General features: G+C 45.8%; 1 protein-coding gene and 1 long non-coding RNA gene across 4 annotated transcripts; one reads left to right on the forward strand and one right to left on the reverse strand.

Annotated features, from left to right (window-relative positions):
- Positions 1–1756: 1756 nt before the first annotated feature.
- Positions 1757–4931, reverse strand: LOC148145904 (uncharacterized). The gene is made up of 2 exons (XR_015761193.1): positions 4416–4931; positions 1757–4033 (listed from the first exon to the last, which is right to left on the reverse strand). It is a non-coding gene; the product is annotated as an uncharacterized LOC148145904 (long non-coding RNA).
- socs2 (suppressor of cytokine signaling 2) lies at positions 2881–25567 on the forward strand. 3 transcript variants are annotated; one of them, XM_043713341.2, is made up of 3 exons: positions 2881–3020; positions 8530–8740; positions 24307–25567. In XM_043713341.2, the coding sequence occupies exons 2-3, from the start codon at positions 8656–8658 to the stop codon at positions 24765–24767; spliced, it is 546 nt and encodes a 181-aa protein (XP_043569276.1). In that variant the 5' UTR covers positions 2881–3020; positions 8530–8655; the 3' UTR covers positions 24768–25567. The 3 variants fall into 3 exon arrangements, with proteins under 3 accessions (XP_043569276.1, XP_043569275.1, XP_043569274.1); XM_043713340.2 differs by lacking the exon at positions 2881–3020 and adding an exon at positions 3193–3317; XM_043713339.2 differs by lacking the exon at positions 2881–3020 and adding an exon at positions 3261–3952.
- The last annotated feature ends 872 nt before the right edge of the window (positions 25568–26439 follow it).

The following is a 26439-nucleotide window of genomic DNA, read 5'->3' on the forward strand; positions in this document are numbered from 1 at the left end:
CATATAAGACAATCCTACCATCCCAGGGATGTCCGATGCACTCCCTTTGTATATCCTTCCTTAGATAAAGTTGCCAAAACAGTATCTAACACTCTAGATGTAGCCTCACCATGGCTTTGTACAATTGTCGCATATCATATTTACTTTTATACTCAAACTTCCTATGATGAAGGCCAACATACCATTTACCTTCTTAATTTCTTGCAGCACATCTATGCTAACGTTTGGTGACTCATGAACAAGGACACTCAAGTCCTCTAGGATATCAATGCTTCCCAACATTTCATCATTTAAGAACCACATTATCTTTCTACTTTTTTTTAACCAAATGGATATTTTCATGCTTATCCACATTATCTTCCATCTACCACATTATTGTCTATTCACCTAATCTGTTCACATCCCCTTGAAACCTCCTTGCATTGTCCTGGCAACTAAAGGGATCATAGAGTATGGGTAGAAAGCAGGAACAGGGTATTGAATTGGATGAACAGCCATAATTGGACTGAATATGGAGCAGGCTGAAAGGGCCAAATGAGGTAAAAAGGTAAAAAGGCTTTATTCCTGATGAAGGGCTTTTGCCCGAAACGTCGATTTTGCCTGTCCTCGGATGCTGCCTGAATTGCTGTGCTCTTCCAGCACCACTGATCCTGAAAGGGCCAAATGGCCTACTCATGCTCCTGTTTCCTATGTTTCTATGTTTACATTCCCACTCAGTTTTGTATTATCAAAAAATTTTGAAATTTTGCATTTTGTGCTCACATCCAAATAATTTATATAGATTGCAAACAGTTGTGAACCTGCTACTAACTATCTCACTAGTAACAGTGTGCATTCTTAGGAGATCTGTTTATCGCTACACTCTGTTTTTTATCTATTAACCAATTCTCAATCCACCCTAGTATTTTACCCTGAATTCTATGTGTTCCAATTTTATCCACTAACCTCTTGTGGGATCGTGTCAAAACCCCTGTGAAAATCCAAAAATGACCTGTCCAACAAATCCACTCATTCTCCCTTACCTATGCTACAAAGTCGTCACAAGGAAAGTTTAAATCGGGGGAGGACAATTTTTTTAACCAAAAAATATTAAAACCTATCATGAAAGACTCATAGGTATGAAAGTGTAGTACATCACCAAAGTAAAAAAAAGTTTAATTTGATGGGTGATTTTTTTTTCATGAGAAATGCTTAAAATTTTTTGAAAAGCGTTGGAATTTAGTTGAAACGGCGGTGCATCGCAATAAAACGTTTGGGACATTGGGGGACACCCTCTCCTCTTTCACCCTCAGGTAATCCAACCTGTTCACAAAGAGTTCGAACTTTGTACAAGTCACACAGAGAGAACAATCTGGACAGCAGGAGATGTGCATCAAATCTTTGCAGCAATTACTCAAGATTGTTGGAGTTTCATGAAAGTCCACGTTATGATTTTTCCAATCAACCTGTACAGAGATGTACAAAGTTAAAAATCACACAACACCAGGTTATAGTCCAACAGGTTTAATTGGAAGCACTAGCTTTCGGAGCGACGCTCCTTCATCGGGTGATACTGCCCCCACTATAACCTGATGAAGGAGCGTCGCTCCGAAAGCTAGTGCTTCCAATTAAACCTGTTGGACTATAACCTGGTGTTGTGTGATTTTTAACTTTGTACACCCCAGTCCAACACCGGCATCTCCAAATCATGTACAGAGATGTTATTACAAAACTCTGGAGTAGGTGAGACTTGAACACAGAGCTCCAAGCCCAGTGGTACGCCATTTCATGTTTATTTTATATTAAAAGCAGTTCTACCATTGCGTCGATCTTTTATTTCTGATATTTCCAGGGAAGATTCAGCACATTATTTAAAAACAATTTAATGAAAGGTTTTGAATTTCGGACAAAATAAACGCGCTGATGCCATTGTATTTTTAATGAAGTTTTAACAAGTTTTCGATTGAGCTTCTCGTTGATTTTCAGATGGAAAGGGTTTCTCCCAATGAGTTAATCGTTTTATTGTGATCTTGTAGTCAATCTTTGATTCTTCGGTGAAAATGTCTGATTTCTCAGACAGAGATTCTCTCTCTCATTTCGTGGCGTGTTGCTGCCAACAAACTTCACTCTCGGGGGGGGGGGGGACATATTTTTGATCAACTCTTTTTTTCTAATATCCGACATTTTTAAGCCTTTAGTGAACAGTTTGGATTTCAGGGCAAAAAAAAATTCTAACCAAATGTGATTTTGATTTTGGGTGGGGCGAGTTGCGGGGATGTAATCTGTTTACTTGAAGGCCCGGACTATTTTTGGAGTCTTTTATTGAAAAGTTTTGAGTTTCAGGCAAAATGTGCTTCTCCCACCGAGTACTTAGGTACACGAGTATGTAGAAAGAAATTGTGTTGCCTATAACATTCTTGTCAACGATTTCAGAATCTATTAAAAAGGAAAGAAAGGCTTGCAATTGTCGAGTTGCAATTATACATTTTAAGTCCAGCGCTAACCAAATTCCTTTGCAATTTCAGAACTTTTGAATGTAATTTGAATTGCAACGATTTTAATGACCTCTAATATCGTATGTACAACAACATAGCATAGAACTGACCTGGTATTTCCATAATAACCGCTTACTAAGGGAAGAGAAAAGGCCAGGTGTACTCTATAAAGCTCTTTGCTCAGTAAAATTGTCTCCGATTACTTGCTAACTTGCTTGACCGAGGTACAACTGAGACCGATGATCTCTCGATCTCTGCCACTCGTTTGTGAAGCGAACCAGACAAAACACATCCAAAAACACTTTTCAGGGAAGCGCGTTAATGTCCAAACAGCGGCGTGACGGAAGGAGGCTCGGTCTCCCGGGTTCTAGCAAAAAAAAACCCAGCCGCTTTAACCGAAGGAAACACCGGGAAACAACCCAGCCCGCGAGGCGAATGGTCAGTGCATGCTGGAAAGTAGGAAGTTTGCCGGGATTTCAGCAGAACCCGCCTCCAAGAGAAGTCGGGAGTTCGTTTTCCAAATTAATTAAAGTGTACAAAACGAAGGTAAGAAAATGACCCAATCGAGGGAACGGTTTGTGGTCAAAATAATGTTCGTTCGCTCGCCATCTCTTTCTGTAAAGTGTCAGCGGGACATATCGCCCACCAAATCTCACCATCCCCATGAGGAACGTGAATTCACTTTCTGCCCCCCCCCCTCCCTCCCTCCCCTCCTGGAATTGCCCTGTGAGGAGGGTGGATTTGAGGACACTCCCGGGGTTATTTCCACTGGCCGCCCTCTCAGGACGAGAGTTCCCGGGGGGGCACTGTCTCCCCCCTCACTGCACATCTGAAAATAAACAGGTATGTGCCTTCTTTGGGTGCCAATGGTTTCACTCCGAATCCCAGCGCATAACGCGTGGGCATCGAATTAGACTCGGTTTGCCTGCTCCTCGCCATAATCGGGGGGGGGGGGGGGGGGCAAATCTCACAGAATCCCGGGACTACTCTGCCCCCGAGCAAAACCAAAACCTGCTCATCATTGGAGCTGAAGGACTTTGGCGCCCGTGGCGTTAAGGTTTGGATGGCTGTGTGCTCTTTGCAATTGTTTAGCGGTAAATAAAATTCAGGGGCCGGAGATATCACTCGCTCCAGAACCAAAACTACATCTGATCTTCGTGTTTAACAAAATAAAAATCACCGGGAGGGCCCAAACTGAACACCTCTCTGGTTCTCTGCAGCGAATATACTGAGTTTGAAATTCTTAGCATGTTCACTTCCAAAACAAAACAAACCCCCCCCCCCCCCCCCCCGCAAACATCTGTGTGCTGGCTGACAGATTACTGTACACAAACATCAGCCTCTCTCTGTTCATAAACACCGAGCACGCCTCGTCCGCCCAGGATCACAGAGACACGCCACGCAATGATTTAAAAGGTTAAAAGTCGGTTGAGGTGTCTGAATTGGGATTGGCAACTTCCACCTTCTCCAAACCTTGGGTTAGTACCAACTAGGCTTCGCTCGTAAACATTCACGGCATAACAAAAACGGCTGGAAAACCTCAGCAGGTCTGGCAGCATCTGTGGAGAGAAATCAGTTAACGTTTAGGGTCGAGTGACCCTTCCCCAGAACTGTTCCAGGTTTTGTTTTCTGATTTACAGCGTCCGCAGTGCTTTGGGTTAGCATTTAGTACATTCCCAGCCGACATACAAGAAATTGTCCTTATCGCCCTGTGTATATGTGTCTGTATGTGTTTGTGCTTGTGTGTGTCTCTATCTGTGAATGTGTGCTTATATGTATATGTATCTGTGCGCATATGTGCCTGTAAGCGTGCCTATATCTGTATGTGTCTGTGTTTGTGTGGATGTATGCGTAGTATTGTACGTGTAGAGATATGTAGATGTATAAGTATGAGACATTGCATACAGACAGGTACATATAGAATATATATTGCATATCAACCTGTGTCTTGATAGAGATTTCTGGGGATGACTCATTTCTCTGAGCGTGTAGAAGCAGAAGCGGGGCCATGCACTCTCCCTTTGCCCAAGGGATTGGGTAGATTGGGTCCATCTCTCTCCTCCTGCCCCTCTGCCATCCGTCCCCGGGTCTGCTTCACTGTCATCATCAGCCTGGGAACCTCGAGGGATTCTTAGAAGTAGCTCTCTCTCTCTGGCCCTGTGCACAGTAAAGACAGGCTGCCCTCTGGGGGAGGGAGAGAAGAGACATAGGGCACTGACTCTCTCCCCCTCTCCCCGGGAGAAAGCTGCAGCTGGATTCAGGCCCCCGCCCCCAGTGGGAAGGCGGAGTGGGGCTGTCCTCACTCTAGGCTGGGCTCCAGGGTAAATTCAGGACTCAGGCCGCTTTCGCTTTTAGAGTTGGCCGATTGCCAGAGGCTTCACGTGACACATTTCCTGGAAAGTTCCTGGAAAGTCACCCCCGTGTGTGTTTATGTGGGAGGGGAGTGGGAGGTGGAGAAGGGCGGGCGGGGGGTGGAGACTGGCGCCAGCTAATAGCAACACTGCCCTGTGCTGCAGCGTGCAATATTCAGCTACACAGCAAGCTATCTGCTCTGCCAGCACCAGCTCGCTCATAAACCACACCCTGCCTGCCCCGGCTCTCACTGCCTCTGCTCCTGTCACTCTCCCAGTCCCTGCCCCATTCTCCCAATCTCAGCCCTCTTCCCCAGTCCTTTCCCACTCCCTACCCCTCTCCACCAGTTTCTATCCCACTCCCCTAGTCTCTGCCCCCTGTCCCGTCCCTCACCCTATCTCACAGTCTGTGCCCTCTCCTCTCTCTCCCAGTCTGTGCCCTGTCCTCTCTCTCCTAGTCTGTGTCCTCCCTCTCTGTATCTCTGTTCCCCAGTCTGTGTTCTCTCTCCAAGTCTGTACCCTCTCCTCTCTCTCTCCCAGTCTTTTCCCTCTCCTCTCTCTCTCCCAGGCTGTGCCCTCCCCCTCTTTCCCAGTCTGTTCCCTCTCCTCTCTCTCTCTCTCCTAGTCTGTATCCTCTCTCTCCCCCTCCCAGTCTGTGCCCTCCCCCTCTCGCTCCCTGTCTGTGTCCTCTCCTCGCTCTCTCTCCCAGTCTGTGCCCTCCCCCTCTCGCTCCCAGTCCTCTTCTCTCTCCCAGTCTATGTCCTCTCTCTCTTCCTCCCAGTGTGTGCCCTCTCTTCTCTCTCTCTCCCAGTCTGTATCCTCTCTCTTCCCCTCCCAGTCTGTTCTCTCTCTCTCTCCAAGTCTGTGACCTCCTCTCTCTTTTTCCCTCCCAGTGTGTGCCCTCTTCTCTCTCTGTCTGTGTCCTCTCTCTTTCTCTCTCCCAGTGTGTGCCCTCTCCTCTCTCTCTCTCCCAGTCTGTATCCTCTCTCTCCCCCTCCCAATCTGTGTTCTCTCTCTCTCCAAGTCTGTGACCTCTCTCTCTCTCAGTCCCTGCCCTTACAGTACGACGCTGTAATCATTAGTTTCCAAAGTAGAAGGGAACATTGCGGGCATGTCTGATGCTGTGACCCAGTAAGGGATTGGGAGCCGCTGAAGCGTACCCTGACTCTGTAACCCTTCCACACAGGAGCTGTGCAGCTGAAGCGGAACAGCCCAGGGTCTGTGATGGCGATGCCTATGGGCACCGCGGGTTTACTCAGCGGGTCCTGTCTGATTGCCAGCTGCCACTTTAACACAAGTCCGTAAACACGCTGAGATGCGCTGGTTTTCCAGTCGAATTGTGGGAAGCGAATGGAGACAATAACATTCTCAAGGCACCAGCAGAAACTAACCCCGGAAGCTTCTGCATTCTCTCTCTTTCTCCCTCACACTCCCATCCCTCTCTCACTCACTCTCATTCATACTGTCACTCTCATATACTCATGTTCTCTCACTCCCATCGCGCTCTCACTCACTCACCGTCATTCTCAGACTCACACGCCCTCTTTCACACACACCCTCTCACTCACACACCGGAACTCACACACATCATTTTCACTCATATCCCTCTAACTCACACACACCCTCACTCTTACTCCCTCTCACACAGTCCCTCACTCCCCTCTCTCTCACACTCATTCCCTCTCTCAGGCACACTCTACAGGGTGTATCTGGATATGTCATTCTCACTCTCTAATTCACTTTCTCAAACTCATCCTCACATTCACATACACACTCCAAACCTCACACTCACTCCAAACCTCACACTCACTCCGAACCTCACACTCACTCCAAACCTCACACACACTCCAAACCTCACACTCACTCCAAACCTCACACACACTCCAAACCTCACACTCACTCCAAACCTCACACACACTCCAAACCTCACACTCACTCCAAACCTCACACTCACTCCAAACCTCACACACACTCCAAACCTCACACACTCCAAACCTCACACACACTCCAAACCTCACACACACTCCAAACCTCACACACACTCCAAACCTCACACACTCCAAACCTCACACACACTCCAAATCTCACACACACTCCAAACCTCACACTCACTCCAAACCTCACACTCACTCCAAACCTCACACACACTCCAAATCTCACACACACTCCAAACCTCATACTCACTCCAAACCTCACACTCACTCCAAATATCACACACACTCCAAAACTCACACACACTCCAAACCTCACACTCACTCCAAACCTCACACACACTCCAAATCTCACACACACTCCAAACCTCACACTCACTCCAAATCTCACACTCACTCCAAATCTCACACACACTCCAAACCTCACACTCACTCCAAACCTCACACACACTCCAAATCTCACACACACTCCAAACCTCACACTCACTCCAAATCTCACACACACTCCAAACCTCACACTCACTCCAAATCTCACACACACTCCAAATCTCACACTTACTCCAAATCTCACACACACTCCAAACCTCACACACACTCCAAACCTCACACACACTCCAAACCTCACACTCACTCCAAATCTCACACACACTCCAAATCTCACACACACTCCAAACCTCACACTCACTCCAAACCTCACACACACTCCAAATCTCACACACACTCCAAACCTCACACTCACTCCAAATCTCACACTCACTCCAAATCTCACACACACTCCAAACCTCACACTCACTCCAAACCTCACACACACTCCAAACCTCACACTCACTCCAAATCTCACACTCACTCCAAATCTCACACACACTCCAAACCTCACACTCACTCCAAACCTCACACACTCCAAATCTCACACACACTCCAAACCTCACACTCACTCCAAATCTCACACTCACTCCAAATCTCACACACACTCCAAACCTCACACTCACTCCAAATCTCACACACACTCCAAACCTCACACTCACTCCAAATCTCACACTCACTCCAAATCTCACACACACTCCAAACCTCACACTCACTCCAAACCTCACACACTCCAAATCTCACACACACTCCAAACCTCACACACATTCCAAATCTCACACTCACTCCAAATCTCGCACACACTCCATATCTCACACACACTCCAAACCTCACACACACTCCAAATCTCACACACACTCCAAACCTCACACACAGTCCAAATCTCACACTCACTCCAAATCTCATACACACTCCAAACCTCAGACACACTCCAAATCTCACACACACTCCAAATCTCACAATCACTCCAAACCTCACACACACTCCAAATCTCACACTCACTCCAAACCTCACACACACTCCAAATCTCACGCTCACTTTGGCTCATACCCAATTTCACTTTCACTCCTTCCCACTCTGTCACACCCAGTCTTACTCTCACACTGATACGGGCTCACACCCAGGCCCAATCTCACTCTCACACTCACTCTCATACCCAGCTCACACTGGGTGCCATTCTCCCCCTCTACCTGGGCTGTTCTTCTGGATGACACGTGGAGGTTCGCTTCTTCATCTTGCGACTGGAATGGGAAGATTTGAGCAGAGCCAAACTTGTGGCGGAAAGCCCCCTAGACACTTGGTCCACCCCCAGCCCCCGGAGGGAGCATCAACATTTTCCTGAAAGTGACTAGGGCACTGGAGGTATTCTCTCAGACTGCATCTGTTCTCTCTCTCTCTCTCTCTCCCCAGAGGCGTGTTGTATAAGCGTTGGCTCCCACCCCGGGGATGATGTTGGGGAGGTGAATACTGCTGGGTGACTCGGGGCTGTTGTTCTCTCGGCTGACGTACCGGGAGGGAGCAGACGATGTGGGTTTGATGCAGGGAGCCGGGACAGAGTCGAGCACTGGGCCAGTTGCAGAGGATCGCATTTCAGCGGCACTGGCGGATCTCCGGAGTACAGGTACCGGCGGAGCGCTCACTGTCTACAACGCTGTTGGCCAATATTCTCCTCCCTCTCAGCCATTTTAACACAGAACCCAAATAACAGGAACAACAAGAAGTTATTTTCAATTTTTGTGTTCAAAGCAAAAAGAAATAAACAGACAGAAAAGTCTTATCGTCTCTTGGGGTAAACTCCCTATGAATTTACCAGAGTGCTTACCTGCAACGCTGTGCTGTTTTGGTGCAGTTTAACTGAACAAATTTTTGTTTGTTGCTTATTGGTTTTAAAAAGTGGCTTCATTTTCATTATCCGTTGTGTTGGAAACTGCAAAATAAATTTCCGACACTTCACTAAGGGGGGGGGGGGGGAAGGTGCCGTTAGATAGTAATCTCTGATACATTTCACCAACTGAAAACAATGGGTGCGACTTTAAACAAGATATTAACAGTTAGACGGAGGTCCAGTGTCTGGCGTGTTCAGAATTGTAAACCAACTACCTCTCCTTTAATATAATTTTAATTTTACTCAAAAATATATGCAGGTGATAAACTTAAATCCTCTCCTGTGTGCGTTTTTGGAGTGAGAGAGCATTGGTAATATTATATATATATTTTAAAAAATGTTCCTGAGAAACAGCTGGAAATAGAAATCTCTGGAGAGGCTTTTAGGAAAGAGTTTGGGGAATTGGGAGGAGAAAGAAAACAAAAATATGTCTGGGCCTTATTTCAGAGAGTTCATGACTGTATCTGATGGGGGAAGAACAGAATATATCCCATTTGTGAGAGAAGCCAAATCCCACTTGCTTCACATTTATCAGGCAGACTTTTGGATGTGTCAGTTTATTTTCCCAGTTTTTAGAGTCAGTCGCTATGGAGAATTTCCCTGGCAGATCTCTATGACTCTATGACTCTAATATTTGGTTAGAGAAGCGCTCAGTCTAGGGAGGGATATGCCTGTTCCTGGGGCTATAATGTATCCAGCGGGATTTCAGGGAGAAGTCACAAAGTTGCGTCAGACACTCCGTGTCAGACGGAGGGGTGAAACTTGCAAGAGCCTGTTACAAAATTGGCATTGCACCTGGAACCAGGTTGTTTGGTGTGCAAGTCCTGGCTTATACCTGATTCCTCACCTCGAGCTATCTGCAGCCTGTGACATGGATAGTTTAAGCAGAAGCAGTCTTCTTTCGTTTTTGAGGTGAGGGGGGAAATTGCCTAAATCAAGTTCAATCCTGGAATTCACTGCAATGATTTCTCATCACATTCCTGTACCTTTGCCTCTGGGGTCACCTGAGGCTCTGTCTTTAGGATCGAATTAGGCACAGGTAATAGCTTAGTGTATTATCACCAGACTATTAACCCAAAGACCTGGGTAATACTCTGGGGACCTGGGTCAAATTCTACCATGGCAGTAATCATCTGGAAATAAGAGTTTAATGATGACCATAAACATTAATGATCTACATGCAAGAACTGATGCCATTCTGGCTAAGTTTGCAGACGATACAAAGATATAAGACAGTCTAGGGAGGGATATGCCTGTTCCTGGGGCCACTGAGGAGGCGGGGAGGCTGCAGAAGGATTTGGACAGGTTAGGAGAGTGGGCAAAGAAGTGGCAGATGGAGTACAATGGTGGAAATATGAGGTCATCCACTTTGGTAGGAAGAATAGAGGGATGGACTATTTTCTAAATGGGCAGAAAATTCAGAAATCTGAAGTGCAAAGAGACTTGGGAGTTCTAGTCCAGGATTCTCTCAAGGCAAAGTTGCAGGTTGAGTCAGTAGGTAGGAAGGCAAATGCAATGTTGGCATTTATTTTGCGAGGACTTGAATATAAAAGCAGGGATGTATTTCTGAGGCTCTGTAAGACTCTGGTCAGGCCACATTTGGAGTACCATGCATAGTTTTGGGCCCCATATCTCAGGAAGAATGTACTGGCCCTGAAGCGTATTCAGAGGATGTTTACAAGAATGGTCCCAGGAATGAAAAGCTTAACATATGAGGAACGTTTGAGGACTCTGGTCTATACTTGATGGAGTTTAGAAGGATGACAGGGGATCTAATAGAAACTTACAGAATACTGAATGGCCTGGACAGAGTGGATGTTGGGAAGATGTTTCCATTGATAGGAGAGACTAGGACCTGAGGGCACAGCCTTAGAGTAAAGTGAAGACATTTTAGAATGGATATTTTATGTGATGAGATCAAGGTTTTGATGTAACATTTAATCTAAAAGAGAGTGGTGAATCTATAGAATTCATTGCCACAAAAGGCTGTGGAGGCCAGCTCATTGAGTATATTTAAGACTGAGATAGTTAGGTTCTTGATTGTAAAGGGGAGGAAGCAGAAGAATAGAGTTGAGAAACTTATCTGCCATGATTGAATGATGGAGCAGACTCAATGGGCTCAGTGCCTAATTTCTGCTCCTATGTCTTATGGTCTTATTGTCAATTGTTGGAAAACCCCATCTGGTTCACTAATGTCATCCTTATCTGGTCTGGCCTACGTGTGACTCCAAACACACAGCAATGTGGCTGACTCCAAACTGTCCTCTGGGCAATCAGGGATGGGTAATAAATGCTGGTCCAGCAGTGACATCCACATCCCATGAATGAATAAAAAAGAATTCTCTTTCTACTTATCTGTCTGAAGGGCCTGCATCCTCTTGCATGGACTCAGGAAAGACATCAGCAGAATCTCCCTCAGCTTTTCCTTTGCTTCAGCATAGCCGAGCTCCCTGCCCAACATGCAGGTGTGGATGAGCAACAGCTTTCCTTCTGTGAAGCAATGGAGCGAGATTGGTGTCGTGGTAATAGTGAGAGTGGGCTAGCAATCCAGAGACTTTTAAGGAATTGGGTTCAATCATTTTCTGAACAACAATGATGGATCAGAAAGTAAGGTAGATGTCTTTTTAATAGAATAACTTCCACAAGCACACAAAGTACTTTCCTGTGTTTCCTACAGTGCAGAAGTGACCTGCACTTCACAAGGAGTTAGTTTTGTAGTCATTATGGTAATAGAGGAAACTCAGCAGCCAAATTGCACACAGCAAGCTCCCATAAACAGCAAGGGGATAAGGAACTGATCATGTGATTTCACTCATGGTGGTTGAGAGGTAAATATTGTTCAGAAAAACTCTCCTTCAAAATAGTGCAGCGGGATATTTTATGTGATGACATCAAAGTTTTGATGTAACATTTAATCTAAAAGACAAACTTTCTGACTGTCTCTGGACTGCACTGTAAACTCAGCCTGGGATTCAGTTCTGGAATATTTGGAGTGGGACTTCTACCTCGTGGCTCAGATGTGAGTGTGTCAGCACTGACCCGCAGCAGGTACCTCTCCCACAAGCTGAGAAGAAGCTAAGACAAGTTGATGGGTGACTTGGAAAAGAACTGGGATGTTGCCACTTCAGGAATGAATTCCCAAAATCTTGTCTCGGAAGAAACCAAGTTTTGTGAAAAAATAATCCTTGTGAAACATCTGGACTAGAAGGAGTCTGGAAAAAAAAACCCTTCAATGATATAACAGCAATTAGTAACAAAACATAATCAAGGAGAGGATGGATATACCAGCAAAAGGATTCCTGCTCCTTTTGACATCATTATATTGTCAAAATTTCAAAGTCGCTGTGCCTTTTTCTTTGTCCTCTTATGGTCATGTTAGGGGGCTGCTTGAGATCAGAAATCACTGATTGTAACTTGTGTATCACAAATTCCAAATAAAGACAAGTTTGGGAGTCCAAGTCTGAAATGAGTACAGGCCACACATCATTATTGAATTTGGTGCTTGTTCCACAATCACTTACTGTCATTTATTGAGGTCTGTGGACAGATAATTGAGTTTCTCAGCAATGTCTTCACTTACAACCTATCACATGTGTAGGCTCAGCAGTGTCTACTGCTTTATGAGTAGAATAGAGCAAAATATGCATTGCATAGTATAGCCTGAGATCTACTATAAAGGAAGGAGCAACAGAGATCATTAGGGAGTCACAACCTTTGCTCGACTGGCCTCCTATGGAGCAGCAAAGGGTTGCTCTGACAACCAGGCTACGTTTATCCTGGCTACGTGCCTGAGTGTATCACTGACCTCTTCCCTGACTGACGCATGATCAAAACATCCAGGCTCATTCATCCAACCTTTCTATCACTCACTCAGTGATGTAGGGAATTAGAATATTTCCATTTTTTTCATTCATTTGTGGGATGTAGGTGTCGCTGGCTGACCAGCATTTATAGCCTGTCTTAGTTGTCCTGAGAAGGTGATGGTGAGCTGACTTCTTGAACGGCTGCAGTCCACCTGCTGTGTGTTGACCCACAATGCCATTAGGGAGGGAATTCCAGGATTTTGACCCAGTGACAGTGAAGGAATGGTGATATATTTCCAAGTCAGGATGGTGAGTGGCTTGGAGGGAAACTTGAAGAGGGTGGTGTTCCCATACATCTGCTTCCCTTGTCCTTCTAGATGGGAGTGATCGTGGGTTTGGGAGGTGTGGTCTGAGGATCTTTGGTGAATTTCTGCAGTGCATCCTATAGATAGTACACACTGCTACTCTGAGAGTCAATGGTGGAGAACGTGGATGCTTGTAGATGTGGTGCCAATCACTTGAGCTGCTTTGCCCTGGATTGTGAGTGTTGTTGGAGCTGCATCCATCCAGGCAAGTGGGAGATATTCAATCATACTCTTGACTTGTGCCTTGTAGATTATGGACAGGCTTTGAGGTGCCAGGAGGTATGTTACTCGCCACAGTATTCTTAGCCTTTGACCTGCTCTTGTAGTCACTATGTTTATGTGGTGAGTTCAATTGAGCTTCTGTTCAATGATAACCCCCAGGATGTTGATAGTGGGGGACTTCAGTGATGGTAACACTGTTGAATGTCAAGGGCGATAGTTAGATTATCTCTTATTGGTGATGGCCACAGCCTGGTCTTTGTGTGGCGTGAATGTTATTTACCACTTGTCAGCCCAAGCCTGGATCTTGTTGCATTTGAACATGAACTGCTTTAGTATTTGAGGAGTAATGAATAATGCTGAACATTGTGCATTCATTGCCCATAGTAGGTGGACTGCAGCGGTTCAAGAAGGCAGCTCAACACCACCTTCTCAAGGGAAACTAGAACAAGCAATAAATGCTGTTCATGTAGTATGTAGTATCCAGAGTGTCCAACCGTTTCTTGATATCATGTGGAGTGAATCAAATTGGCTGAAAACCAATATCTGTGATGCGGCGGACCACTGGAGAAGGCCAAAATAAACTGGAGCAAAAATTCAGCCTTATCTTTGGCATTGATATGCTGGGCTTTTCCAACATTGAGGATGGGGATATTTGTGGAGCCTCCCCCCTCCAGTGAGTTATTTAATTGTCTACCTCTATTCACAAATGGATGCCTTGTGCTGAATGTGAAATAATGGAATAATACAATGCAAGTGGCCATTCAACCTATTATGCCTGTGCTGGCTCTTTGGTAATTCATCCCATTTCCCCATTCTATCCCATCCCTCTGCAGTTTTATTTGCCTTCAGATATCTACCCAATTCTGGTTTTAACGTTATTATTGAATCTATTTCCATCATCCTTTCAGGAAGTGATTCCATGCTGATGTACGCTATTCCTTGATTAATAAAGCTCTGTGATTTTGTTTTTAAACAGCCTCTTTTAATTACCCAACTGCCTTTTTCTAACTAGTGCTCGCATCTTGTCATTTTGAAGGCCCTGTTTAGACATAGTCACACATATTTATGGCATGCCAGCTTCTGTCAGGGGATTGGTTGAGCGTTGTTTGTATGACCCTGTATTGCCTTGAGTGCTGTGAAGGTGGGGGTATCTATAGATGTAGGTGGCCAGTAGAACCACACTGCCAGGCCTTCTCTGGGTGAAATATGACTCTGGACTTTGAGTCCTCCTGGATTTTCTAATGCTTTGATAAGAAACTGAACTGGTCAAACATAGCTACCAACCTTTCCCTCTGCAATATATGGAGCTACAGGAATCCCAGCGCATGGACTGGCCCGTAAAGGTGGGCTTGCAGTAGAGAACCCATTGATTTGACAATTAGTATGTTGAGGAACAGGAGCTCTGTTTCAAAAGTAAGCTTGAACTCAGAACAGAACCCTCTGAAGTGTGTAAGGAAAACTTTACATGCAATAGCAGATCCAAACAAAGCAAATGTATCAACTATGTATCTGTGCAAGGGGTAGATTAGAGATCATTCCATTGAAGACCCATTTCTCATGGAACCCAATAACGATGTTAGTGAATGCTGGGCCTATGGGCGATCCCATGGCAACACTATCTATTTGAGCATAAATGATGCTGCTGAAACTGTACTCACCGCATGAGTTGTTATTCTTATAAGTTTAATAAGTATGAATTCTGTCAAAGGAGGATTGTCTAGATTCCCATGATATATTGCTGGGATGCAGTGATGAGGTGAAGGGGTGACTTTATAGAGGTTTATAAAATAGAGGAGCATAGATAAGGTAAATGCCATGTGTCTTTTCCCTGTGATGGTGGATTTCAAGACTAGGGGGCTTATTTTTAAGGTGAAAGGAGAAAGATTTAAAGAAGACATGAGGGGTAATTTGTTTTTTCACAGAGAGTGTATGGAATGTACTTCCTGAGGAAGTGATGGATGCAGGTACAGTTACAAAATTTAAAAGACTTTACGATAAGTAGAAATGTTTGGAGGGATATGGGCCAAGCACAGGCAGGTGGGACAAGTTTAGTTTGGGATTACAGTCATCATGGACTGGTTAGACTGAAGAGTCTTTTTCTGTGCTGTATGACTCTATGTTGGTCACACACACATATGAGCAAGGACCAAGAGTAGACCTCATTGAGCCTGCTGTACAATATAGTAAGGTCATGGCTGATCAGATTCTTGCTTCAACTCTACATTCCTGCTCATCCCTGATCATTTTTCATCCCCTTGGCAATCAAGAATCTAACTCTGCCTTCTAAACATATATGAAGATTCTGCGTTTTTGAGGAAAGGAATTCTAAAGACTCACAATCCTCTGACAGAAACAATGTTTCCTTGTCTCTGTTTTAAGTGGTCACCCCTTTATTTTGAAACTTTGACCCCTAGTTCTAGATTCTGCAACAAGAGGAAACATCCGTTCAACATCCGCCTGGTGAAATTCCACCCTTTCGCCCGCAGCTTAGAATCTTAATGATAAGTTCACCTCTGAAATTTCTAATCTCCAATAGATGCAGGCCTAGCCTGACTAGCCTTTCCCTAGAAGGCAATCCATTCATTCCAGCTATTAGTCTGGTAAACCTTATCTGAACTGTTTTCAACACATTAACATTCTTCCTTAAGTATGGTGACCAGTGTTTTAGAGAATCCCTACAGTGTGGAAACAGGCCATTTGGCCCAACCAACCACATCAACCCTCTGAAGAGCATCCTATCCAGACCCAACACCCTATCCTATCCCTATAACCCTGCATTTTCTCATATACACAGCAGTCCAGATGTGGTCTCACCAATGCCCCTGTATGACTGAAGCATAACGTCACCACCCTTGCATTCAATTCCTTTCACAATAAACATTACATTCTATTAGTTTTCCTGATTACTTGCTGTACCTGCATACTAACTTCACACACTAAGACACCTGGATCTCTGGTGGTCAACATTCATATGACATGCCATGGTATCCTTAAAAGTCTTCGAGCACCGGCATGAAGCCACCAGCTGTCTGATTATTTTATCAGCACTGCCCTCATTCTAAAGAAGGTAATAATTTGCAATACTAATTGACACGCAGAACATCAGCTACAGCAACATCTGAAATATTTACAAATGGTTTCTAAGGAGCGGAGGTTAACAAATCCATCTGCACAAGAGGAACACCAATATAGAGTCATAGGGTCCTACAGCATGGAAACAGAGCCTTTGGTCCAAATTGTCAATGTCGCTTCAGTTTCCCAAACTAATCTAGTCCCAATTGCCAGTGTTTGGCTCATATCTCTCTAAACCCTTTCTATTCCTAAACTTGCTGCATTCTGTTCCTCAAGTCCTCCCCTGACCTTGTTATCAAACTTGCCATAACATGTGGTGCAGTTGTTGTCGAGCACGCTGACCTCTAGGTGGCAGACGTGAGCCTCAACTCTCAGACACTTTCTCCTAATTCCCTCTCGGTCACAACCACACTTGAACTTCAAGCTGTAGTTTCTTGAACTGTCATGGACCTCATCTCCTCGGAGATTTCTAACCCACCCTCACAGACCCCATCCCCTGCTTCTACTTTCTACCCCCTTCCCAAAACCCATAAAGCGGGCTGCCCTGGTAGACCCATCATTTCAGCCTGTTCTTGCCCCACTGGTTTCTTCCTATCTTGAATCTATTTCTCCCCCATTGTTCAGTCTCTTCCACTTACATTGGTGATTGTTCTAGTGCTTTACATCAGTTCTACAATTTCTAGTTTTCTGGTCCTAGCCAGCTGCTCTTCACCATTCCCTTTACACATCAATTCCCTACTGTCAGGTCTGAAGACTCTCTACTTTTCGCTTTGAAAGGACCTGCCCAGTCTCCATCCACCACCACCCTCCTACACCTGGTTGAGTTTGTTGTCACTTTGAACAACCTCTTCTTTAACTTGTCTCATTTTCTCCAAGTCAAATATGTAGCCATGGATACCCACAGGGGTTCCAACTTTACCCCACATTGTGGTAGACAGAGCCTTCAGCTGTATCTGCCCCATCACCTGCACATCTGCCATCACCACTTCATCTCTTTCCTTAAAACAACTGGAGGCCTTACTTTCCAACACATTAATCTAGGAGAAAGTGAGGACTGCAAATGCTGGAGACCAGAGTTGAAGATTGTGGTCCTGGAAAAGCGCAGCCGGTCAGGCAGCATCTGAGGAGCAGGAGAGTCGACTTTTCGAGCATAAGATCTTCATCAGGAATGTGGGGAAGGCCCAAGGGAGCTGAGAGATAAATGGGAGGGGGTGGAGCTGGGGGAAAGGTAGATGGCAATGCGATAGGTAGATTAGTCTCTGTTGTTAAAGGATCATCCTCTGCCATGTTTGAAGGCTACCACCAAACACATCTTGCCCTCCCCTCCCCTCCCCTCCACTTTCAGCATTCAGCAACATCATCTGTTCCCTCTGTCACACCCTGCTCCACTCTGCCATCACACCTAAATGGAGTAGGGAATGGGGGTGTGGCACCATGTCCAGGGCAGGGGTGTAGTGCATCGGGATTAGGATCATAACTGGAGAGAGTTGGTCCAGCAAGGGAAAGGAGGTCAGGTTCACACCAGAGGAAGGGGACATTGGGTCTAGATTGGGGGAAGGGTAGGGTTTGGCTCTAGAGCCAAGAGGGATTTGTCAGTTCCCATGATAGGGTTCATACAATCCCTACAGCGTGGAAGCAGGCCATTTGGCCCATCGAGTCCGCACCAAACCTCTGGGTAGCATCCCACCCAGACTCATCCCTCTAGTCTGTATTTCCCATGGTTAATCCACCTAACCTACACAACCCTGGACACTATGGGCAGTTTAGCATGGTCACTCAACTAACTTGCACATCTTTATACTGCGGGAGGAAACCAGAGCAACCAGAGGGGACCTATGCAGTCACAGGGAGAATATGCAAACTCCACACAGACATTTACCCAAGGCTGGAATTGAACCTGGGTTCCTGGTGCTGGGAGGCAGCAGTGCTAACCACTGACCCACCATGCTGCCCTGTTGTTGTGTTCTGGGGTAGGCATTTTTACAGAATTGCAGCAGTAAGGATACTAAGGAGAAAAGGGTTTTCATTTTATTCTTGGACTTAAGAGGCACAAAAGTTGAGAGTTAAAAGCTGACATAAACAACAGTTTGGCAAACACACACAATTACTTGTCTAAGGTTGTGGCTTCCTTCCCTTTTCTTTCTTGACAGAAAATAAAATATTTGTGAAAGCAAATGCCTATTAATCTAAGGAGAACTTTAACGCCTGAAAATGCCTATACATTTTTGTTTCCTCCTCAGGGATTTTAAAACAGCCAGAAATATTTTGGCAAAGGTTATGTGTAGCCAATGCTCTGTGAATGTTCAGACTTCTATTCATTGGCCTGCTTTATTTACATGCTCTCTGTCTGAGTTCCTGCCTACATCTTCTTATTGGTCACAGGTCACTATGGATGTGAATAATGTTTCTGTTCTATACCCGAGAGCTGAATACAATAGAGTCATTGAAATGTTTTCTGAACAATGTCTCCACATTAAAGCCTGGGGATGGTGGCAGATATGAGGATCAGCCTTTAAAGGCAATGGATTATTTTCAGGTCATAACCGATTAAGCTCTGCACTTTTACATTTCACTCCTACGCATACACCATACTGTTGCACGTTGAATCAAATCACATTGAAGAATGGAGAATAATCTCTTAGAGCCCAGAAAAAGCTGTTTGGCCCATTCTGCCTGTGCTGACTCTTTGAAAAAGTTATACAATCAGACCCCATTTCTAATCTGGAGCCTGTTGCAGTCCCAGCTGTGGCCACCACTCTCGGTGGTGCTGTGGGACAGAGGAACTGCTATCCCACTGATTGGCTGACAGCTCTTGGAGGCAGAGCATCCTGTAGCAAAGAGAAGGAAACCACAACCTTAGACAACTAATTGCCTGACATCTCCTGGTGGCTTCCGACTGGCAGGGGTAGACTCTCCTTCTGACCTTCCACCTGGCAGGGGTGGACGCTCCCCATGACTTTCCAGGGGTGGACTCTCCCCCCTGACATTCCAGGGGTGGACTCTCCCCCTGACATTCCAGGGGTGGCAGGAGTGGACGCTCCCCATGACTTTCCAGGGGTGGCAGGGGTGGACTCTCCCCCCTGACCTTCCAGGGGTGGCAGGAGTGGACTCTCCCTCTGACATTCCAGGGGTGGCAGGGGTGGACTCTCCCTCTGACATTCCAGGGGTGGCAGGGATGGACTCTCCCCCTGACCTTCCAGGGGTGGCAGAGGTGGACTCTCCCCCTGACCTTCCAGTGTTGGCAGGGGTGGACTCTCCCCCTGACCTTCCAGTGTTGGCAGGGGTGGACTCTCCCCCTGACCTTCCAGTGGTGGTAGGGATGGACTCTCCCCCTGACCTTCCAGGGGTGGCAGAGGTGGACTCTCCCCCTGATCTTCCAGGGGTGGCAGAGGTGGACTCTCCCATTGACCTTCCAGGGGTGGACTCTCCCCCTGACCTGGCAGGGGTGGACTCTCCCCCCTGACATTCCAGAGGTGGCAGGGGTGGACTCTCCCCCTGACCTTCCAGGGGTGGCAGTGGTGGACTCTCCCATTGACCTTCCAGGGGTGGCAGAGGTGGACTCTCCCATTGACCTTCCAGTGGTGGACTCTTCCCCTGACCTTCCAGTGGTGGCAGGGGTGGACTCCCCCGACATTCCAATGGTGGCAGGGGTGGACCTCCCTTCCCACCCCCACCCCGACATTCCAGGGGTTGCAGAGGTGGACTCTCCCCCTCTGACCTTTCAGTGGCAGGTCGGGCACCCATTCCCAGTTGTACGCTGCAATGATCCCTACAGTGTTTGAAGTTGCAGGCAGGTGGCGCTTGGTAATGTGTCGCAGAAACACATGTCTTGCACTGTTGAGGTACTGCCCTGCTGGAGTCTAAAAATCCACCATCCTCTCTGTCTCTGGAGGACAGCATGCAGTCTCCCATTGCTGCCACTCTGCCAGTACCCTCACCAGCTGGCCAGGCTGGGCTGCTGCCGACTATGCCGAAGTTGGAGCAGTCAGGCCCGGAGCTGTGTGAACGTATTATACAATGTCCCCTGGTTAATCCACTGGGGTCACACTGTGGACAGCGAATAGCACCCAGAAGGCAGAATGTACTAGGGATGACTGGCTAACCTTCACATGGAATCCTGCATGGTTTAATTGATGAAGCTGGAATGTGATGTTCGTTTTGTGTTGGGTTAAAGATGGTTAAAGATCCCAATAGTCTGCTTGACAACATTATATGGAGAGGCATGGCTTTCTCTAAAAACCACTTGCCGATGTGTGTAGATCTTGTGCACTGGACACACCATCAAATGATCAGCGGGTCATTCTCGTTATCCAGTAGCTTTTGTTTTGCCCTGGTGGTCAAGTGGACCAGCATGGAATAAAGGCACCATGACAGCCTTCGGGAGCCAGTTACTGCTCTATGTGCTGCATGTGGTTACACACCAGTTTGACATTGAGGGAAGTGATCTGTTGTGGTTGTGATAAACTGGGATGTAGTGTCCTCAAAGCAGCAAGTACATCATTAGTGACATTCTGTATCATGGGAAATGCACTGTCCTGGTGAGGCTGTGCACTCACTCTGTCTGTTTCTGCTTGTTTCTATCTGTTTTTCTCTCTCTGCCTCCTTCTTTGTGCCTGCTTCTTTCTGTCTGCCTCTCTCTGTCTATTTCTGTCTCCTTCTCTCTGCCTGCTTTTCTCTGACTTTTTTTTTTCTGTTTGTGTCTCTCCGTCTCTTCTTTGTGCCTACTTCTCTCTGCCTGTCAGTTGTCTCTGTTTGTTTGTCTCCGCAGAAGACAGAAGGTAACATAATCCCACATCTTTGTGTATAATGCATCAGTGATCTCCCTAATACTGGCCCATTGGAACATGTTCAAGTCCACGTGTACCTTTATAGTCACTGATAGTCACAAATCTGCTTACAGCAGGTGGCAGGATTCTGTGCACATCTGGAAAATATCGAACATGCTCTTCGATGCTGAGAATGGTGTCCAAAATGGAGTCCAGTGTAGCGACATATAAAAGCTCTGGGAACAACACACGGTGGCGGCACGGTGGCACAGTGGTTAGCACTGTTGCCTCACAGCGCCAGAGACCCGGGTTCAATTCCCGCCTCAGGCGACTGACTGTGTGGAGTTTGCACGTTCTCCCCGTGTCTGCGTGGGTTTCCTCCGGGTGCTCCGGTTTCCTCCCACATCACAAAGATGTGCAGGGTCAGGTGAATTGGCCATACTAAATTGCCCGTAGTGTTAGCTAAGGGGTAAATGTAGGGGTATGGGTGGGTTGCGTTTCGGCGGGTGGGTGTGGACTTATTGGGCCGAAGGGCCTGTTTCCACACTGTAATGTAATGTAATCTAATCTAATAATCTTCTGGATCCAAAACAGAACCCGGACAGTTGATTATATGGTTGCTAAGCAATTTAGCATTGTAGCCAGTCTTTTGCCAATCTGAAAACAATGGAAATTGTAAAATATTGAGCTATACCTGTCTGTAAGATAAAAAAAGGAATTGAATTTCAATGTCTTCATACAGTGAATGGCTATCCACTTTAGATTAGATTAAATTCCCTACAGTATGGAAACAGGTCCCTCAGCCCAACAAGTCCACACCAACCCTCCGAAGAGTAACCCACCCAGACCCATTCCTTTACTCATATTTACCCCTGACTACTGCATCTAACACTACGGGCAATTTAGCATGGCCAATTCACCTGACCTGCACATTTTTGGACTGTGGGAGGAAACCGGTGCATCCGGAGGAAACCCACGCAGACACTGGGAGAATGTGCAAACTCCACACAGACAGTCGGTCGGTGGGGTTTTGAACCTGGGTTGGAAATGTGTTGCTGGAAAAGCGCAGCAAGTCAGGCAGCATCCAGGGAACAGGAGAATCGACGTTTCGGGCATAAGCCCTTCTTCAGGAAAGGGCTTATGCCCGAAACGTCGATTCTCCTGTTCCCTGGATGATGCCTGACCTGCTGCGCTTTTCCAGCAACACATTTCCAGCTCTGATCTCCAGCATCTGCAGACCTCACTTTCTCCTTTTGAATCTGGGTCCCTGTCACTGTGAGGCAGCAGTACTAACCACTGGGCACCCGTGCCGCCCATCTTGATAATCAAATTCTGATTTGAATGTTACCAAATATGTTGGGTTAAACATTGAACGTTGTCCCTTTTTTCAAAAACTGTTGGAAGTGTGAATCAATCTTTGAGACTATCCTGCAAGCCGTGCTTATACCCACCAGCATTACATTCAGCCAGAAGTCAGTGGGTAGCTTTCCTGATTTTGAATCACTAAATTCTGGATTCAAGTCCCACACCAGGGCCAGAAAACACAACTCACTCAGTCAGTGAGAAGGAAATTTGGATGGTGTGTGTAATGGGATCCACATCACAAGCATCAGTTTTCTGTTTGCACCTACTCTGGATGTTATCTCTATGATCTCTCTTCTTGAGTCCTTTGCCCAAAAGTAGCTATGACCTACAGTGAGTGGTGTGACCTCCACTGTGGGTAAAGCGAGCTCCAGAACCCACTGCAGCCAGAGCAGGAATCAAACCCTGTCACACTGGCAGTGGTCATCCAACCAACACGTCCTCCAAGCAGTTCCAGTTGCTGCAGTAACAAACACCTCTACAAGCATGTTGAAGCCTGGGGCTATGGATCATGAATCTCTCTTGCTCCACCGGCTTGACATTGACAAATGTTGGAAGGATTTTCAAGTTGATTCTCAATCTGCATTATCAAGGCACCTTGCCTGACAATCAAGATCTGAAGAGGGACCTTAACCCAGAGTATCAGGCTGAGCACACTAATTTTTTAGTATATGTATGGGATATGGGCATCCCTGGATAGGGATGCCCATTTATTGCCTATCGCTGATTGTCCAGAAGGCAGTTAAGAGTCAATCACGTTGCTGTGGGTCTGGAGTCACATGTAGGTCAGACTGGGTAAGGATGACATACTTCCCTCCTTAACAGATATTAGTGAACCAGATGTCTTTTTCCCCCTGACAATCAATAATGCTATCACTGTGTGCAATTATGGTCTCCCTCCAATAGGAAGGATGTTGTGAAACTTGAAACTTGAAACAGAAAAGAGTTACAAGGATGTTGCCAGGGTTGGAGGGTTTGAGCTATAGGGAGAGGCTGAACAGGCTGGGGCTGTTTTTCCTGCAGCATCGGAGGCTGAGGGGTGACCTCATAGAGGTTTATAAAATCATGAGGGGGATGGATAGTTAAATAGACAAAGTCTTTTCCAGGGGTTGAGTCCAGAACTTAAAGGGCATAGGTTTAGGGTGAGAGGAGAAAGATTTAGAAGGAACTTAAGGGGCAACTTTTTCACTCAGAGGGTGGTGTGTGTATGGAATGAGCTGCCAGAGGAAGTGGGGGAGGCTGGTACAATTACAACACTTAAAAGGCATCTGGATGGATATATGACTGGGAAGGGTTTAGAGGAATATGGGCTAAGTGCTTGCAAATAGGAGTAGATTAATTTGGAGTATCTGGTTGGCATGGACAAGTTGGACTGAAAGTCTGTTTCCATGCTGTACAGCTCTATGACTCTATTAGACCCTTATTCTTAATTGAATTCAAATTTCACCATCTGCTGTGGCAGGATTTGAATGTGGGTCTCTGGAATATTAGCTGAGTTTCTGGATTAATACTCTTGTGATAATACCACTACGCCATTGCCTCCCAAACAGCACAAAACCAAACCCATGTATTAAAGCATATGATTTACAAACCATGGTCATATGTGGGAATTTGAACTATATCCAACTCAGCATCCTGCCAACTGAACTATTGCTAACACAATACCGGTGTTACAGCATACCAAGTTATAACTTGTCTCTTGTTTGTCGCAGGATGGTACTGGGGAGCTCTCCAAGCAAACGAAGCCAACGAGAAGTTAAAAGAAGCTTCTGAAGGTACTTTCCTGGTGCGAGACAGTTCACACCAGGACTATTTTCTCACCATTTCTGTGAAAACTGTCCTGGGACCAACCAATCTACGAATTGAATATCAAGATGGCAAGTTCAGGCTCGACTCGGTGATTCTCATGAGATCTAAGCTTCAGCAGTTTGACAGTGTGGTACATCTGGTGGAATACTATGTGGGTTTATGTCGGACACTACAGAACAGCCGCTGTCTGGCTCTTCAAAACAGAGGCATCCAACTCTGGTTAACCAAACCTTTCTACACTGAGACCCCTTCGCTGCAACATTTCTGCCGTATCACCATCCATAAAGTGACTAGAGAGATTGAAGAACTGCCTTTGCCAACTAAACTGAAGGAATACTTGTCAGAATATAGGTATCAGGTTTAAAACGCTCTGAAAGGAGGAAGCAAATCTGAGGGAGAGCCTTTGTTCAAAGCATCTCCCGCAGCCAGGAAAGCTGTCCCAACTTTGAAACAAAAACGAAATTGCTGGAAAAACACAGCATTTGTGGAGGGATATCAGAGATAACATTGCGGATCCAGTCACCCTTCTTCAGAACTGCTTTGTTTTTGCCTGTTTTTCTTGTACAATATTGTCCAATGTTTCCACCTCTGACACTCTGTTCTCGGTCTCTGCTGCCGAATTTGGCGAAGTTTGTGCTTGCCTTGCAGCACTGAAGCTTAATTAATTATTAATATAATATTTGAACCAGTTTACAGTCAACCTGAACCGAAAGGTCTGGAGCAATGGAGTACTCTGCAGCAATTCCCCTGGGAATTGTCTTCCCCGTCTGTTCTGATGGTTTAAAAATATTTTGATTGTATGAAATAATTAAATAACCTCACTATTACATTTTTTTTTAACCTTGATTGTAACTGAGTATCTAAGTGACCAAAACTGCACGCAGTATTCTCGCTGAAACCTAACTGACCTCATGAACAGCTCTGTCATAACCTCCTCGCTTTTGTAATCACTGGCTTGACAAATAAAGGCAAGTATCCCATATGTCTTCCTAACCACCTTATCCACCTGCCCTGCTGCTTTAAAGGATCTATGGACAAGCACACCAAGATCTCTCTGATTCTCTGCTTTCTTTTGGGTCCCCCCCCATTCAATTTGTAACCTTTGCCTTGTTCATCCTTCCAAAATGTATTACTTTTCAGTATTAAATTCCAATTGCCATTGTACTTCCTACCTGACCAGCCGGTCTGTATTGTCCTGTAGCCTAAGGCTTTCCTCCTTGCTGTTTACCACATCACCAATTTTCATTAACAATCACACAAAGGGTCTGTTTTCATGCTGTACATCTCTATGACTCTATAACACCAGGTTATAGTCCAATGGGTTTATTTGGAAGCACTAGCTTTCGGAGCGCTGCTCCTTCATCAGGTGGGTCAGCAGCGCTCCGAAAGCCAGTGCTTCCAATGAAACCTGTTGGACTGTAACCTGATGTTGTGTGATTTTTAATTTTGTACACCCCAGTTCAGCACTGGCATCTCCAAATCATGACTACTATTTTTTGTGTAACCTACAGATCACACACCTCCTACACCGCTTTTCACAACCATTATACTTGCTAAGTTTGTCACTGTTTTAGCGTGGGAAGCACAGCAAGCAATTTGCACTTCGCAATACTCCCTCGTACAAATACAGATGCTCACTAACAGCAATGTGATGAAGAGCAAATAATCTGTCAAAGGTGCTGTCTTTTGGAAGAAGTTAAAAATTGCACAACACCAGGTTATAGTCCAACAGGTTTATTTGGAAGCACTAGCTTTCTGAGTGCTGCTCCTTCACCAGGAGCTCCGAAAGCTAGTGCTTCCAAATAAACCTGTTGGATTATAACCTGGTGTTGTGTGATTTTTAACTTTGTACACCCCAGTCCAAAACCGGCACCTCCAAATCTTTTGGAAGAGACTTTTAATGTAAGATGCATTGAATCTATGTGTTAACCTTTGTTTTTAATTTGCTGATATTGGTGTCTTTGTCAATTTCGGCTGTGAGCTGGAATTAAGCAAGTTGCAAGTGCTTTCCCTGCCACTTTAATATTTGCACACAT

The sequence above is a fragment of the Chiloscyllium plagiosum genome, unplaced genomic scaffold (genome assembly GCF_037043375.1).
Source record: "Chiloscyllium plagiosum isolate Xiang-an unplaced genomic scaffold, Cpla_swu_hap1 HiC_scaffold_23, whole genome shotgun sequence".
In the NCBI taxonomy this organism is placed as follows: domain Eukaryota; kingdom Metazoa; phylum Chordata; class Chondrichthyes; order Orectolobiformes; family Hemiscylliidae; genus Chiloscyllium; species Chiloscyllium plagiosum.

Excerpts from the sequence above, each read along its gene's own strand:
- socs2 (XM_043713341.2), top strand. The coding sequence starts at position 8,656 with ATGCAGGGAGCCGGGACAGAGTCGAGCACTGGGCCAGTTGCAGAGGAT. Across the intron at positions 8,741-24,306 it reads GGCGGATCTCCGGAGTACAG|GATGGTACTGGGGAGCTCTC; the intron begins GTACCGGCGGAG and ends TGTTTGTCGCAG.